This window comes from Limulus polyphemus, unplaced genomic scaffold, assembly GCF_000517525.1.
Source record: "Limulus polyphemus unplaced genomic scaffold, Limulus_polyphemus-2.1.2 Scaffold1455, whole genome shotgun sequence".
NCBI classification, from domain to species: Eukaryota; Metazoa; Arthropoda; class Merostomata; order Xiphosura; family Limulidae; genus Limulus; species Limulus polyphemus.
Window position 1 is genome coordinate 260,500 of NW_013667065.1, and position 19,235 is coordinate 279,734.

Consider the following 19,235-nt stretch of genomic DNA (forward strand, 5'->3'; position numbering starts at 1 on the left):
TTTAAGTATTAGGTATTATTAGATTATCAAGTATTAGGTAATATTACATTATCAAGTATTAGGTATTATTAGATTATCAAGTATTAGGTAATATTACATTATCAAGTATTAGGTATTATTAGATTATCAAGTATTAGGTAATATAAACATTAATTTTGAGACACTTTGAGCATTCATTGTGACTTGAGCCAAGTGATAACAGATATAATCTAAAAACCTAGACATTTGGTTCTTCTGTGTTATTTTCTCCCTACTGCTTGCAAGATTCACAATCGAATCTTATGCTTTTGATATTTTTTCAGATAAACAGTTACGTGTATCCTATCATTTTAAACTAAAATATTTCGAATTAGTTTTTTATTCTTCTAAAGAATAATTTATTACATTTTTTATAGATCATTAAAAGATGAAAACAGAGGGAAAGGCTATACATTTCTCAGTAGTCAATTCATGCTCAAAAAGTTGACAGTGTATCTTAATCTGGATAACAGAAAAATGGGTTTGATTTTATTCTCGAAATACGATCTGAATGTTGATACACATGGTGTTACGTTTCCCTGTCTTTCATCTTGCTTAATGTTGTGCAGACTACAGAGATAAGCTTAAGTTTAAGAGTGAATATGTTAGTTATCTCACATAAACAATCCAACGTTCACACCCACCATACGTATACATACCATAGCTCAACACTAACATAACGTATAACGTGAAAAATCTCGTGTCTGTAACGCGAGAATCTAAACGTAACATAAAATACATTTGAAAAACGCGTCAATCAATACTTTCAGAAGACGTCACTGATATCTCAACTAAACTAGAACGTGAGAAACAATTATATGTTAAGTGTTTGTTTGTTTTTTAATTTCGCGCAAAGCTACACGAGGGCTATCTGCGCAAGCCGTCCCTAATTTAGCAGTGTAAGACTAGAGGGAAGGCAGCTAGTCATCACCACCCACCGCCAACTCTTGGGCTGCTCTTTTACCAACGAATAGTGGGATTGACCGTCATATTAGAACGTCCCCACGGCTGAAAGGGCAAGCATGTTTGGTGTGACGGGGATCCGAACCCATATGTTAAGTGATCGAATATGATTTTCATGTTAAATCATCTTGACTAAAGAGTTAAGACTAAGTTACAGACAAATTTAACATCTCAAAATAGACAAAAGTACATGCAAGATACTACATTAACGATAACAAATCTATTTATCAGTCATACGGTTTACTAGCATCCAGTGATTTGGAAGGTGTTATCTTGTTCTGAAATAACCGATAAAATTCACTAAATATAATAAACACCATTATGTTTACTTCCTTAAGTGCACATAGATGTCCATTTAGAAATGTATTCACATATTAATTTCACGAGAAATTTCCGACTTGAAACTCGGTCGGCTTACTGAGTTTATTTCAACGACTGTTTTATTGCTATTTAGACAAAAACATATTTATATATAGATATATATTTACCTTCTATATTTAGCTTCAAAACAACTTGATCACGAAACGCGGCAAGTGTAGTTTGTCGAATAGTGATCCCTTCTCTCGTCTAAAAGAAAATCAAATATTTCAAAAACTGAAACTTAAAATTTTTTTTTATCAAGAGTGTAATTTGACTTTTACTCCTAAATCCTACTTCTTTTTTATTTATTTGTTATTATTTTTGCTATAAAACTGAAGTACAATATATTCAGTGATAAAAGTATAGCGTATAACTTTTTTAGGACTCGGGTATCAACATTTATTAATTTTATTAATTCATGTTTATTATTACAAATTTATTATTACAGGTGAATAGAAATAAGTCAAATATCTATCAGGTCATACAAACGAAATTATCATAGATTTTTTCTATATTTGTTTTCAGTAGAAAAGATATGTGCTATTTATATATAGGTTGACGTTTTAGACACCTACCTTGACAAGAAACAATATTGCGTCTAAAAGCGGTAATATATCCACAAAGATATTCCCCCACACTTCCTCTAGAGAGCGTGTTAGTCGTTTTCCTGTCCAGAAAAACGTACACAAAATTTGTTCCATTCTGTCTTTAGCCTAACTGTGAAATAAAACTGTGAATTCGTCATCCACAAACTAAGTAGCTTTGGTAATTAGCCATATAGAACTAGAGGACAGTGAAAAAAATGGATTGGCGCTAGCTGGTTAGTTTCTTTGACTATTGAAAATAAGCTATTTTGAAAGGTGAAACATTAAACCAGTTAGTTAATAATATTATATTTAAATATGAATATATATGTATATATAAGCTGTTGGTTTTTTTTCATTCGATAGTGATTTCAGTTAAAAATATAATTTGTTTTATTTATTTCTCAACACTGGTTAACAAATATAAAAATCTTTAATGCATTACAGAAATACTGGAAAACATTATGTTTAAAAAAGTCGAATGTAATCATTAGGATACTAAAAGTGAAAAAAAATGTTTAGTGAGTACAATTAAACATCAAAAACGTATCCTCACAACAGTTAATACTAAACGCGGACTGTTTTCTACCATGCAATATTCAATGTAAGTGTTTTTTTGCTTCAGAATTTTCTGCAAAACTACACAAGTTTTCATCCCTATAATTTTTGAAATAATAGACTAGAGGGAAGGTTTGTTTGTAATTAAGCACAAAGGTACACAATGGGCTATCTGTGCCCTGCCCACCACGGGTATCGAAACCCAGATTCTAACGTTGTAAGTCCGCAGACATACCGCTGTGCCACTGTCAGTTCTTTGGCCTATTCTTGTTTGACCAAATAGTGAGATCTGACCGTTATTCTTATAGCCCATGCACGGTTTTAAAGTGCAGAACGCGGTTTCACGGCAAAAAATAAAATAAAAAATGCGAACCCTGAACCATCGGATTCATAGTGTGGGCACGCTAGCCACTAGGCCATTCCCGCCCTAGTACAAATAAGCTATGTACTTTGTTTTTTAAGGTTGGGTGAGATTGGATTATGGCATTAGGCGATGTTTCGATACAGGGACTTATTTTTTTGGGGCTTTTTTGCGTTTTTATTTGGTGTGGAGACGCTATTTTGGCTTTTCATTTGGATCCTCCGAAAACGTCGTCTCAGAAAAAATAAATGATTGAAGAAGGAATTCATGAAGTTTTCCGTAAACTATATACATCCTTCGCTGAATATATATATATGATATTGAACTGAAAGAAATACTTTTTTGTATACTTTAGTTAATGTACCTGAAACTAAATTTTCGCACAAGTGGAGTTTTACATTAATAAAGTTTGATTATAGCAGTTAATTAGCAGGACGTATAGAGGTTAACAGAAGGAGGTATAGAGGTTTAAAATCTTGTATATAGTTTTGCTGTGCATATTTATTATTAAGCACAAAGTTACACAATGGGTTATCTGTACTCTACCCACCGTTGGTTTCGAAACCCGATTTTAGTGTTATAAGTTATACACAGGTTAGTAGTAGCTGGTGTAGAATTTGATAGTAAAAAGTATATAAGGTAATTGTAGAAAGTTGAGAGTTTATCATTAGGGGGAATGAAGGCTTAAGAGCAGAAGCTATCAAGGTTAATAGAAAACAGTTTACAGTACAAGATAGGAAAGTTCACATAAGATGTTATAAATTGAGGATCAACTTACTGAAAAGATTAAAAAATCTAAAGTACTAATTAAAATGTAGAAAGAATAACACTTGTAAGCAAGAAGTATGCAAATTAGGGTCTGAGGATAAATATTGAAGAAAATATAAAGTTTCGGAGCAGGTGGCAAATCATTTTAGTAAATATTGCAATAAAATGTAAAAGTTTATGTGCTAAACCTGTGACGGAACAATACTAATACAAAAATGGGAAATAATCAAAACAAACATTTGGTAAAAAAAATGTTAGTATTTTTTTCAAATAAATATTTCTGTTTATTTGTTTCAGCATTTCCTGCAAAGCTATACAAGGGCTATATTTGCGTATAGTCTCTCTAATTTTGAATTGAAAGACTAGAACGAAGTTAAGCCAGTTAAGAGCACCCACTGCCAGCACTTGAGATGCTCTTATTTGATCGAACAGTGGGACTTGACGGTTGCTCTTAAAGCACACTCACTTAAAATGCGGAGAGAGTTTTTGTAACAACAGGTTGCGAACCATGGATCATCTAACTTAGAGCTAACCATTAGGTTCTACTCGGTCCTTCATCTGTAATTAGTAAAGTGTGTTTTACTTAAACAATGGCTGCAAATAATTTAAAAAAAATGCTTTAAAAATTGTCACAAAATGCAGAACCTTATAGGTTTACATCAATTTACACAAAATTTGATTACAATAAACAATCATATTACTCTCGCATAAATGAATATGTAATGATATTTTAGAAGAAGAAATCATCAAGTATCAACATTTACCTGGCCCGACATGGCCAAGTTGTTAGGGTGATTGACTCGCAATCTGAGGGTCGCAGGTTCGAATCTCCATCCCACCAACTTTCAATTTTAGCCGTGGGGACGTTATAATGTGACGGTCAATCCCACTATTCGTTGGTAAAAATAGTATCTCAAGAGTTGGTGGTGAGTATTGATGACTAGCTGTCTTCCATCTTTCACTGCTAAATTAGGGACGGATAGCGCAGATAACTCTCGTGTAGCTTTTCGCGAAATTCAAACCAACATTTACCTTTTGATTGACGTATACGATCTCGAAGAATGCTCATTCCTTTGCTAAGTATTTTTTGCTGTGGAGAAAATATACATGTACATTAGGTCTTGGGAAATATTATTTCAATGTTGAAATTAATTTTAAGTCACGAAGCTATAAAACCTAATATAAATTCACACATATGAAAGTGACAGATATGTATATATCTGATGCTTAAAGGAATAATAGTTACTAATAACTAATTTTACAAAAGAGTTAAATTTGCTAACATAAACGTGGTCTCATGGAAATATGTATAAAATCAGATTACAATAATGCTGAAAAGTGTACATATTTTTCTCTAACAATACGTGTGACACATCTAAATAGAACCAAACACAAGCTAGATCTAAAACCATTTTGTCAGCTGACACGTGGAATATATTGTCAACTATACTAAGTCTTTAAAATAAATTTTTTTATGAACTCCTGTAAATTTTCCAAAATAAAACTTTAATCTCACCAGTAGATCCCCTTCTTAGCAAAGCAAGTAGTGTAAAAGAGTGAACAAATAATTTAGTGACATACTCTGTTTACAAGAATGCTTTAATTTGCTACGTGGATCATAATACAAAACTATAAAGAAACATTTAGCTTGGGGGCTTATAATGCACTGAAATCAGCCTTTGAATGTCATTTTCTGTCCACAGTCAATAACGATCACGACTAATTTTCAATCCAGTATTCTTTATAACTAGTATGTACGCACATTATTCTGTGATGTACACTGTTTACTTAGATCTGACAGTTGGTGTTCATAGCTACTATATACAGACATTATTCTGTAATTTCTACTGTGTATCTAGATTTGACAGTTGCTATTCATAACTAATATACACAAACATTGTTCTGTAATGTATAATGCTAACTTAGATCTGACAATTGGTGTTCATGGCTAGTGTATACAGACATTATTCTGTAATGTATAGTGTTTACTTATATCTGACAGATAGAACATTCGGGCAAGAACCACCTTAAAAAACAGACATTATCTTTATTCTTACACTTATTTTTGAAACAACACTCAAAACTTTCATTTTCAATAGTTAATAAGTGAAATAAGTGATTTCACGATTGTAGACAAAATCGAAATTTGCCCATTTGTTCATATTATTAATATTAATGTTTCACAAGCCTACAACAAAATTGGCTAGGTATTTTGCCTCAAAACCTAGATAAATATAATATATGAAGCACTGCGAATGTTCGTGATCTATTTAAATGCTGGTTATTTTTCATTGAAAGTTGATTTACGTGGTTATAAAAACGTAATATTTGCGGTGTGGTTCTGAGCAGCTACTTTTGTTTCGCAGAATTTAAAACAATAACATATGGAAGACTGGATTAAGTAGGATATAAAACGAACAATAAATAAGGCATATGTACGAGAGAAGAGATTAAGAAATGTTCAAGTCCTGCTGTTTCCCTTCATTGTAATGAATGATCACTGTCTTGCAAGCATAGTTAGGTTATCAGCGTGTTGAAACATACAGAGAAAATAAATAATGGAAAATGCTCATGAACAATTTCTCGGATATTTTAAACCCTCATTTCTCTTTCAGAGTTTATACATTCTTTTCTTTAGTTTCTGATTGAAAATTCGCTATTACAAGAGACGTTTGAAGTGATCACCTTGTTAGAATATGAAATAAAAATATATAAAATAAAATATGAAATAGTTTTATTTTTTTGTTTGAATTTGTACATAGGCCAGTCCCAGAACAGCGTCTTGCTATTAGACAACAAGTTAAGTACACAATATTGAATAAGTAGTCTTCAGCATCTAACCAGTGGCCACCCATTCTGTGCTTCATACATTTAGTGTAAAGGCACGGCTTAACTAGAGGAAATTTGATAAATAAGCATTGTGACAATAGTTATGTCTCCAACCAGTGTTGATTAGTCTTGAAGGCTGTTTCCATACAAAGGAAATGTTAGGTGTAACGACATCTCTCCGAAAGGAAATTAAATGCTTCAAAAAAAAAAGATAGAGAGAGAGAAAATACGTATTTTTATTTGAATATCATTAATGACCTTTGTATACTGAACATAATTCATAAATATCAAATTAACTTGAATATGGTAATTTATTTGGTATTTTAAACCTGCATGGTACCTTATGCAACACATGGGCTAAACGACCAGGTCAGACCTCAAGTTTCAGGCATAGCTAAGTCTGATTTAGAACTGCTGACCGGAGGAAGGGTAACCAATCACTAGTTCCCACCTCCTATTAACAGAGCAGTGAAACTGACTGTTGCATTTATAACGCGCCCATATGCTGAGCGTGCTCACCTGCAAATCGCAGGTTCAAGCCTTGGACCATTCATTCTGAAACCTGATACGCTAACCACTGCACTACAACAGACGAAATAATAAACTAGAAGAAGAGAGGGAAAAGGACAAATATGTACATAAAGTAAATTTGATTTTCTAAGATTCGAGTTTTATCAGATCTTTGTAAAAGGATATTTTCTTTCATTCTCGTTTTAACCTCTATTTTTTCTCTTGTAAAATATAACATAAAATGTGCATTTGTTTTAAAACAGACGAACGATATATTTAAAAAATCAGGCATTCAGGCGTCAATGTGTATTTGCTAAAACAACTTTGCAATGCATACTATTGACTAGAGTAGTTTTAATCCTGAAAATAAGCACATTATTCTTGTCTGAAAAATTAAACTGAATTATTAAAATGATAAAAATAATCGATGTTTTTTTAAAGTTAGACAATATGGTAGTTGTGACGAGATGTTAAAACAAGAAGTGCATTAATGTTTAAAATGACTGAAAGATATACACGCAGGCACGTGAAAAATATGGGGAAACTTTATGGTTATGCTATTGTACCGAGGGCTTTAACTGAAAACATCAGTATAATGCATGGATGTATATTGTTATCATTGTTGTTGCTTAGTACAACACTAAATAAGCTTGAAACTTATCTATGATGTTCATATGTAGTGTTGTTGCTTTTTAACTCCGAAATGAAAATAACCATTTTTCTTAGGAAGAGATGTCAAAGATTGGCCTTTATACACTTAGCTACAGGCACTATTGAAAAGTGCTTGAAGGCTTTGACATCTCTTAGGAAGAGATGTCAAAGATTGGCCTTTAAACACTTAGCTACAGGCACTATTGAAAAGTTTCAATAGGTACTTTAAACACTTTAGCTACAGGCACTATTGAAAAGTTTTGATAGGTACTTTAAACACTTAGCTACAGGCACTATTGAAAAGTTTCGATAGGTACTTTAAACACTTAGCTACAGGCACTATTGAAAAGTTTCGATAGGTACTTTAAACACTTAGCTACAGGCACTATTGAAAAGTTTCAATAGGTACTTTAAATAATGCTTTCTAATAATACTTGATTTGTTTTGTAATTAAGCACAAAGCTACACAATGGGCTATCTGTGCTCTGCCCACCACGCGTATAGAAACCCGATTTCTAGCGTTGTAAGTCCGTATACATACATCTGTGCCACTGAGTGACTTTTTTCTCTGCCCATCACGTGTATCCGAACCTGGTTTGTAGCGTTTTTACTGGGAGGCCTAACAATTGTGAACTATAGATATACAGTACACTTGTTTGGATAAATATGTTACTTCGTAGTAATGTAATTGTTAAATTGTCTTCTAGTTGAATCAATAACTAATTATCTGATTGAGTTAAAGGCTTACTGTGTAGTACAATATACATCAGAGGTGGTCAACCTGCGACACGCGAGGTAAAAATTTTCTTGCCTATCATTTAGAAAATTACGGGTTGTTGCACGTAACATACATTTTGCTTAGAATTACCGTACGCACTTAAAATGATATTAAAATATGTGTCCTTAGTAATTATTTCATTTAATTCGTAATACTTTAATTTGATTACTTGAGCCTCCTTCCCCTATCCATTACTATGAATTTTTGTCTTCTGGCCAATAGCACCTTTCTCAAAATTCAAGATCTAAAATCCCCACAACTGCTAAAAAGATTGGCCACCTTTGATATATATCAACATGCTACTCCATGTATATACCGATAATGTCTCTAAAAACGCTTATTCGTCTTTACAAAATTCATACTAAGATATCCTGCTACGTTTAATTCGCTTTATACATCTATTATATATTACAGTATGATGTTAGGTTATTCAACTTTGTTAAGTTAGTACTAAAGAGTGATGTTGTGTTTATTCAGCTTTGCGCTGTGGCTTTGGCTTAATGTTGCGTTTATTAAGCAATACCATATATATTTGGGATTGTAGGTTTTTAGTTTTAGAATATTACATTTACTTCTGCTATCAGCAGGCAGTAAATACTTATTTGTGTAATAGTGTTTTAACTACTGTGTATCTGTTAAATTTGTGTTGCATTATTTTTAATGATTGATTGTAACAGCTCATATATATATAATTAATACTTAAACAGTTAAGAAAGAATTAAAACTAAAAGGAAGGGCTGCATTAAAAACCTGTAATAAACAACATTTTGATGAACAAAACGAACAAATAGAAAACGAAATTGAAGACGCTGCATAAATCAATAGTATCCCCAGGGTACAGGCTATAACGTGGGATATAAAATGTGCCCTGAGTTTTGGAGTTGACTGCGAAAGTAGGACCCACATTGCGGCAGGGATACACCGTCTACCAGTCTTAATCTCTTACAAAATTAGTTACTATTTTTCTTTTCTGTAGTCTTGCTCCGTGGAGAAATCAAATGCCTCGCAAATGAAAACTGAACTTCATTACGAACTGAAAAAGGTGAAAAATTGGTCTTCTTTAAATCCTTTCTTGGATAGGATTAAAAATTTGGCAGTTAGAAGGTAAAACATGAGTTAGTGATTAGCAGGTAAAACATGAACTGCTGTTAGCAGGTAAAAGATGAGTTGGCAGTTAGCAGGTAAAACATGAGTTAGTGATTAGTAGGTAAAACGTGAACTGGCTGTTAGCAGGTAAAAGATGAGTTAGCAGTTAGCAAGGTAAAACTTGAGTTAGTGATTAGCAATTAACACATGAGCTGGCGTTGAGTTAATTATTTGGTAATAGCAAAAATAGAAAACAAACTAACAATCTTCTGAACAAAGAAAATAGAGCCACCGATCACCATACTTGAGCATTTCTCTAATACAGGAAAACAATAGTTTTATTTTATATCCTGTCAGAGCTATAATGGTTTATATATATCAAATGAGATTTATCATATTTGTGTGGAATCTTCATGATAATTTTTAAAAGATCATAGCAATAATTCTTAGCAAGTTTATGAAATACTACATAGTAAGCATCGCTTATCAAACTAGCCAGAGGCGGATCGGCATTAAAAGACTAACCCAGGCAATATTACATGCCGCATACTGGATAATTATCCGGTGTATTGGTGGATCAATCCGCCCCTGAAAATAGATCTCATGAAGAGCTGCTCATTCAGAACAAAATAAAAACTTTCAAATTTTAGCATTCTCTACACATTTATTTTCAAAATGCTAAAGTATTTATGTGTAAATGTTCTTACGTAAAATGTATAATCGAATAAATACAAACAAGTATACATATATATATATAATCATTGATCGTTAGCGCCATAAAAACGGGTGATAGGTAGAACTAATATACTTCCTTCACTGTATTACAGTCTTATTCAAGTTTTCATCGTATTATACATTTCATTGACTAATGTTACATGCTGATTTTCAATAAAATAGGTCAAGAGGCGAGATACTGCATTATCTACGACTCGGTAAAATAACAGCTATTTCACAGAAGGTAAAAGTATAATGTACATCAACTTTACTTAAGATATCCATTTAAATATACAAAAATAAAAGTTCGTTTGTAGTTAAGAAGTATTTAATTAAAATCTCATCATCAAGGATAAAGAGTCCATACCTTGTAATACTCGTAGATAAATGGTCCTGCGTATGAGTTCTGAAGTTTTCTAGAACAAAGAACAATATAATTAAATACATTAAGAACCTACTTTCACATTCCATAGACATTCTGGAGAAAAAACCTTGTTGAAAACGGGTTTATTAGATGTCTGATTATAGCCACTGGCTTGGAAACTTCAGCAGTGTATAACAAAGTTTCAACACACCTATAGGTGAAGTATTCTTATTAATGTGATTAAAAAGTAACTGCTTTATAAGGGAAATACCTTTGAAGGATTTTTACATTTATACCCGTTTTCTTGGTTTTCGTCCTTTTGTAACAACATTGAAGCAGAAGTCGTAATAATAAGTTAGTATGAAACTAAACCCATAGGAACGAATACTAGCAAACCTATTTCATTTATAAAGCAGTCATTTTTTAAACATATTAAAAATAATACTTCATCTATAGGGTGGAGGACGTTTTGAAACTTTACAATACTTGCTGAGGTTTTCAAGCCACTGGTTATAATCAAACATCTGCTAAATCCTTTCTTAGAAAGATTCTTCTCCGGAATACCTGTGGAAAGTGAAATATATTTCCCTTATAAAGCAGTTACTTTTTAATCACATTAATAAGAATACTTCACCTATAGGGCGGAGGACGTTTTGAAACTTTACAATACTTGCTGAGGTTTTCACGCCACTGGTTATAATCAAACATCTGCTAAATCCTTTCTTAGCAAGATTCTTCTCCGGAATACCTGTGGAAAGTGAAATCTAAAAAGTGTAAATTTACTTCTGAACCACAAGTTATTCTGAGATATCGTAATGTTATAGATACTTTGCATCCTTTTCACGAGATTAAACTTAGTTTGTTAATGACGGCGACAAAAAGAGTTTAAAACTGTAAATGTTGTTCAAGTTTTAACCCTACAGCATATGTATACATGGCTCTTTTACCAGATCCGGTGGATTCTTACGAATTGTTTACATTTAATGGGAGTCTTGCAAAACCAAGACCAAAAGATGCAAAACACATACTTTGGTAATAACTAATAGTAATTTTGTAAAACTGATGTAGAACATTATAGTTTATAATATCACATGTGTGTAGAAGTTTATCCTGCAGTAAAACATCTGTAGAAGTTTATCCTGCAGTAAAACATCTGTAGAAGTTTATCCTGCAGTAAACATCTGTAGAGTTTATCCTGCAGTAAAACATCTGTAGAAGTTTATCCTGCAGTAAAACATCTGTAGAAGTTTATCCTGCAGTAAAAACCTTCACAGACCATTATTACCACTGAACACTTAACATTTCACATAATGTTTACTAATAAATATAAAATAAAAATACGTTAAATTATTTACATATACGAGGAGAAAAAAACACCCCAGAAAAAAAACTTATAGTTCAAAAAAGCTGCTGTCTTGTTAGCCAGTTATTAAAATACTTATGAAAATGTCCAGATGTTTTACTGCTTGTACATTTATGTATCTACAAAATACGAATATTTGCAGCTTGGTTCAAAAACTTTCTGATCGTATAAAGATTTCACCATCTCATAATTCTTAGAAACAAATTAACTGACAAAGTATTCTGGGAAAAGCGGAAAAATGAAGAAGAAATCAGCAGGTAGTTAGATAAAAAAAACATAAAAACTGAGCAACTAACCGAATAGTTTCGTGTAATTTGGCAAGCTCCCCGGCCTCCAAGACTGGTTTCTGCCTTTGAAACAATCCCACGGTGGCCTTTTGGAGACTGAAACCAAATGATTAAAGTAATATTTTAAAACAATAATCGTCACCACGAAAAAACACGTATATAGTTTTATCAATAAATTAATGGTTTTCTCGGCAAGTTTACAAATATTCATGGATGTATATTTTTCATAGTGTCTAAACGCACATCTACATCTTTCCTTTCGCTAACACTATTTTATAAGTCTTGAAAAGACAGAACTTACTCAAAATATATTCAGAAATTTTCTTACTGTTACATTGTTATTGTACACGTCTATATAAATACCTAACAATATTATGTCGTTTCTTATCTAATAGTTACCTAATGAAAACTTTCAACAAAGTTAGTTATATTATTTTAACTTATAAGTTATATAGGTAGTGTGAAACAGATGATGTATTTTATATTGGAAAACAGAACAGGTAGAGATATATAGCTTTTGTGTAATACATATGGCATTAAAATACTTAGTTATATCTCTTTATGTAATTTCTAGTGCTGTGATACACTATAATAAAAGTTGTATTGTGACGTCCCATTTTACGACAAGGTTTAGGTACATTGTTGTGTTGTAACTTAACATATTTATGACGAGTTTCGGTTTGAGCCGTTCAGGAGTAGCACATGGTGGAAGCGAATCTGGGGTGGTTTTTCAAATGTTGTGTTACGTCTCCGTTCGTTAGTTAATTTTCCGTAACTTCGTTCCGACGAAACTTTAGCGACACAAGTCCTTTCTTAATAAAACTGGTTTATTCTTTCCGAATACAACTTTACGATACACTTAACTTCAACATTCGCGCTAAAACAAACGCTATAACAACGAACGTTAACTTCAACAATACTCTCTGACTGCAGATCAAATACTCACTACCTACACTGTTGTCGTCACGTTGTGACCATCTTATATATACCAGACTACCCCCAATCTAGTAAATGCTAGGGCATTCACGAAGGAACAGAATATTTCTAGAAACGTGGCGTGACACTAGTCACGTGACCTCGCTGACACAACAGTTGTTTGTATACATCATTTTACTTTCAAGTTATAGTATGAACTGTTTTAATTTACTAATATTATTACGTGTATCTAGAGTGTCAAAACTTCGAAACGAAGATTATGCTTTATCCAATACATATGTGTTCTGTTTTGTTAGGTCACAATGATTGTGCTGTTTATACCTTGAGTCTGAGCTTATGTTTTGTTTCGTTAGCTCGCAGTAGTTGTGTTACTTTTAACTCCAACTGATGTTCTGTTTTGTTGGTCCACAATAATTGTGTTGTTTTTTTAAATCAAACATGTGTTTTAGACATTCAAACACCAGACTTACTCAGAACACAGGTCATGTTTTTAACACAAGTTTTTTTAAAAAACAAATCTACACTTTAGCATACATTGGGAATTTATTTTCTATAATATATAATTTTGCATATATTAATATTAACTTGTCGTCAAAGCATGCAACCTCCACAGGTCAGAACTAAATATACCTAATATAAAAAATATACCTTTAGTAATTAGTATAGCTAATTAAATATTATGTTCAAACTGTTATTGATCTCTTATGGCAAGTATACCTAATTGATTATTACTTATAATGATTAGAATGCATTGTTTCATCAGATGGGTACCCTCATTGTTCACTTCAATAATTACTTAATTACACACAAAAAAGTTGTGTTGTAAGTTAACTCAAACAGTGTGTTATAAGCAGACGTGACTGCTCTATCGACATAAATACACAATTGTTTTTATGTTTTCTGAAAACACGACTGACGTGCGGTTTTCAATTCAAATTGTGTTTATTTAGATATACTGTTGTGTTGTGAAGATACATTTTTATAACGAGTTTTAGATACATTAAAACCACATTAGTAAATTACAAATATTCGGTGAAAAAAAAGAGGTTTTTAAGTTACGCTGCTATGGTTATGTAAAGGTTGTAGCTCTGAATTAAAAACACAGAAATTGACATATTAAACTAATCATCACTATTATTCAGTATGCTTATATATCATTACTATTTATGCCCCCCAGTGGCATAGCGGCATGTCTGCGGACTTATACTTTTAGAAACCGGGTTTCGATACCCGTGGTGGGCAGAGCACAGATAGCCCTTTGTGTAGCTTTGTGCTTAATAATAATAATAATAAGGTTGCCATTTTAGCTATAAGAGCATTATAATGTGCCGCTCAATCCCACTATTCGTTGGTAAAGAGCCCAAGAACTGGATAGCTGCTTTTCCTCTAGTCTATCTCTTTAAAATTATGGACGGCTAAGACGAATATCTTTTCAACAAAACCTCTCATTTATGAAGTTGTTGCTTAATTCACTCCAGAAACAACAAGACCAATTTGCTGCCTCGCCAGTTTTTCTGAATAATAGCAAAATAAATTCAAACAGAATAATAATAATTAATAATATGTGTTAGAAATAAATAATATTGTGATATTAATCTCTACCCTAATTATGATTTGTAAGAGATTCAAATAAGACTGATCACAGTTACAATACATTTACTTGTTCTTGTTTACACCGTAACTAATAATTATTTCTCATGAATTTAAGATAAAAATAACGTATGGATCACGACAATGTCTATCGTATCTTAGCTGGCCTGATGAGCACTGTTATTGGCGGAAAGGCCTCAATGGCACTGGAGTAAGTAAACGTAGTATGCTTGATATATCATTATATATTCTTCTTTGCTTTCACTCATACGTTCTTAGGATATAACTACGAGTCACACTTAAAAAAAACAACTATCAGCCCTTTCAGAAAAAAGGGGGTGGCATGGTGCATTTGGATATTTAGTTTGTAGAAGAGATGAGAAAAGATGGTTAAACTATTATTTTTCCTATATCTTAGCATAACAGAGGGCTATATTTTCCACAAAACACATATTTCACGTTAATGCACACACATAATTATACCATTATCACAACACATTATATTAACACATAACTGCATATTTAAACACTAACTTTATTCTACTTTAAAAAAATTATATGTTTGAACCAGTTTTATCTTCCGAATTACATAGAATGACATGTGCAGTTAGGGTTTTCGCCCTTACTTGTATGTCTATTGTCATTATAATTAACATATTAAAATATGCATCTCATATGTTTATGTGTGTGTGTGTATTTATTTGTTGAGGTTATTATTTTTTCACATAGGTGTCGCTATAATTTTTCAAAGTAACAAAATTTTCATCTTGAATTATTCAGATATTTATGCTAAAAGGTTAAGTATTATCTGCAGAAAGGATAAATATTTAGTATCAGACAACTTTAAGTTATTTTCAATTTTGATTTTCGTCATCACTTTTCGCTGTGCTCCTTTCGTAACGTCCACAATTAATTAAAGATCATGAACTGAAACAACAAATATAATTACGAAAAACTCATTATCCTTTGAGTTAAAATTAATATAAAATATTTCTTTATCCTTTAAAGTTCCGTTTAATCACATATATGTCTTATTTTAAACTTAACTTTTTATCTCCAATTATGTCTGTCTTAAAATTAATATTCATTCCTAAGAGTTGTTTCATCTGAGTAAACTAAAAATTAATTACCAGCTAAAAAAGTTAAAGAGAGAACTTACTTAACCCTATAAAACCAAACATTTTAAAAAAGAAGAAACAAAAGTTGTGTGTTGACTAAAAGTGCACTTGTTTCTTCAACTTGCTCTACCTTTAAGGATTTTACAGCATAATAAAATATCAAAACAGATATTGCGTTATGAAAAAAAGTTACCTGCGCTCAAAGATTTAAAAAAAAAGTTTTCAATAGATTCTAAGGTCGGCAACTGATGAAATTTGTTTAAATTAATAACAAGTCTTCCTCATATGATATCTACAGAGTTATAAAACGTGACTAGTTGTGTATTCCATGACATTTTTAGATAAATATAAGAAAATTCCTGAAAAGAGGTTTCAATAACAATGTCAATACTATTTAAAGTGCCACGTATGTTGTGTTGAAAAGCTACATGTACACAACCTTACAAAAGTTGATTTTGGAGCCTCACCACGTCGTTACTGTTCATATGGTCACGTATATAATGGCCGTGTTTCTTGACAATAGCTCTTCAGTGTAGAATGTTATATCCAAAGTGCACCACTCCTCCCTGCGTGCTTTACATAAGCTAGCTAGCATATGAGGGCGATACTTCCCGGAGTTTTAACTGTATAATCGCACTAAATACAATAATTTCTACATCTGACGACTTGACTGTTATGTATTTGTATAGAATAACCTGAATAGTCGTTTCATCCTCTAACTGCTTGAACTATGCGACGGTTGAATGTATATGTCGTGGAAGCAGCTTGTGTGTACGTGACTTGTGTTGCTCTTCTAGACGGAAACCCTTCTTGATTGTGTTGTATACTGTTGCCTGTGGCTCTTGGACAGCTTTTTCCATTGACTTTTGTGTTCTTAAATTCTCACCTGTTACACGACTCTGCAATGTGCTTATAACGGATGTGGTACAGCTTGTTGCAGATCTTTTTCTGGGTGGTCTAAGTGTTCTAATTTGATTTATATTCCTACGTTTCCCAATACAATCTAGTCAAGGAATATCCCCATTTCGGAAATTATAAATCCACGAGTTGAACACATCTTTGTGATTTCCATTTCTGATTATTTTATGTCTAAAAGGGCTGTCACCTACCCTTCCCAAAACCAATCAATTTTCGGTGGCTTCACACTGCCTGTGCTAAGCCAAAAAAAAAAAAAAAAGCTAAATATAGTTCTGATACAGTCCGCTCCAACGCGACTTTATATCGGTTGTGGTTGCCGCGTGACTTGTTGATTTGCATATTCAAAATCGCTTTAACATGACGTACTGGATAGTTTGTAAGTGTTACTCATATTGGAATACCGATAACTTGTTCTATTCCAGTTAACTATACAGCGATTTCAAAATCATTGTATATACAGGTATGATAGCTTTGCGACAACCTGTATCTTACTCATTATCAGCGTTTGTGATTATGAAGGTATTTTGTAAACAGTAAACAACCGTTTCATTTGAAAAGCAACGCTATTTTAGCTTGTTCAAGATAATATTGAAATTTTTTCAAGCTAGTTATTAATCAATTTCTAATGCATTTTGCACGTTACTTGCACACTCGTGACACCTAACTGAACATTTAAATATAGCTGTACTTGGTAAACCGAAAAATCTCTGAAACTGATTCTAAGATATTTCTTTCGTAACAGTTCCATAATATATAAAGTCTCCCTTATTTTAATACGACTGCTAATGTTCTAACTAAAGGGATCATTGGGAAATTTTTACAAACAGCCTTAAGGCAGTATAATAAAGCAACATTGAACTCCTACTGTGTTCGGTTTATTGGCTTCACAGGCCTACTAACAAGAAACAAATGCAGTATAATTATGTTAAAGCGCGAACCTGTTTGAGACTGAAATCTGCGAAAACATAGAATTGTGGAATGAAACGAAGAGAACAGGCCCAAACCAATTTGTACTAAATCGTATATGAGATCATGTTTGATATTTCTTTAAAAAGAAAAAGCATTTACCCAAACATGACTAATACGGTGAGGAGGGGTTTTATCACAAATGAATTTTAGTCGATGTAGTAAGAGTTGAATTATTTGATAAGATTATTATTATAGGAGTGTGCAAATAGAGAAGTATCGTATACGTAAACTCAGCTTTTCAAAAATAGAATTTTCAAAGTCAAATATGAATCTTATTTGCATGTGTTCATTATTTTTATTTTACTTTTTTACGAGGCTTCAAAAGGAATTTGCCCCCAATGGCACAGCGGTATGTCTGCGGACTTACAATGCTAGAATCCGGGTTTCAATTCTCGTGGTGGTCAGAGCACAGTTAGCCCATTGTGTAGCTTTGTGCTTAATTACAAACAAATTAAAAGGAACTTATAAATCATTTTTTCTTTATAAATGTAAAAAAATAAAAATAAAAACGGAAAGCTGAACAAGTTTGTTTGTAATTAAGCACAAAGCTACACAATGGGTTATCTGTGCTCTGCCCAACACGGGTATCGAAACCCGGATTCTGGCGTTGTAAGTCCGCAGACATACCGCTGTGCCACTGGGGGCAAGCTGAACACACAACAGGAAATTTTTTTTCGCATTTTCCTTCACTCTTGCTGTGCTATAAGGTACTCCTATATTTGGTTTATTTTTGTGATATGTTTGCAAAAAGAGAAGAAAAAGAAACGTATAAGATATAAAAGTATGAAGAATTATATTCAGTCCTTATTTTCACCTTAATAATTTAGAGTATTTCATAGTACCATAAACTTTACGACTTTTACTTACACGTCCCAGTCATTCTTTCTTCCTGAAATGGCCCGCTGCCACGGTGGCTGCTCCTTCCCGCAGTAAATATCTATGGACGATAACTCTCCATTCTCCGGAACGACTGGTAAGCTTGCTCCGTTTTGGCGAATCGACCGGGGAGTTGCTATAATTCCTAATGCTTGGACGGAGTGTAAACTGATGGCGTTCGTAGTTTTGTAGAAACCCCATGGACTTCGACGGTTGGACACATGCATGATTTTTTGGTCTTATGTACTGTTCTAATAATGAGCGTTATAACAACGCTGTGTTAGCGACATTTCTACACTTACACAGGAAAATTTTGCAATCGTTTTTATACTCCACTGCAGGTGCACACAGCGTGCAGAACGGGACTCACCTTAGCAACAGAACAGATAGTATATAAATATTAACATATCAACCACTTGATAACGTGTTATCAAGAAGTGCAACAAACAGCTAATGTGAAATGCCTCTCTAAAAGGCGATGTTAGAATATATATATATATATATAGTGTAAATAAAACGAAAACCTGCGTAATATAAACATGTTAACGAACCTTCCGTGGCAACAGATGAATAGCTTCTATGGTTGTCACTAATGAGCGCGATTTAGGAAAGATAGTATCAAAAAAAATCCTCA

At 32.7% G+C, this 19,235-nt stretch overlaps 1 protein-coding gene across 2 annotated transcripts in view; it reads right to left on the reverse strand.

Moving 5' to 3' along the window:
* LOC106463660 (proline-rich protein 5-like) overlaps window positions 1-18,990 on the reverse strand; it is a 27,129-nt gene extending 8,139 nt beyond the window's left edge. The window contains exons 1-6 of one of the 2 annotated variants that reach the window (XR_002611529.1): window positions 18,593-18,990; window positions 12,204-12,290; window positions 10,548-10,596; window positions 4,645-4,702; window positions 1,917-2,008; window positions 1,470-1,548 (exon numbers count right to left, since the gene is read on the reverse strand). Coding sequence is in view for 1 of the 2 variants with exons in the window: in XM_022391221.1 (XP_022246929.1) it covers window positions 1,470-1,548; window positions 1,917-2,008; window positions 4,645-4,702; window positions 10,548-10,596; window positions 12,204-12,290; window positions 18,593-18,828 (601 nt within the window). In the remaining variant the exon portion in view is untranslated. The remainder of the gene's footprint in view (window positions 1-1,469; window positions 1,549-1,916; window positions 2,009-4,644; window positions 4,703-10,547; window positions 10,597-12,203; window positions 12,291-18,592) is intronic. The other variant, XM_022391221.1, reaches the window with a different exon arrangement.
* Window positions 18,991-19,235: the final 245 nt, after the last annotated feature.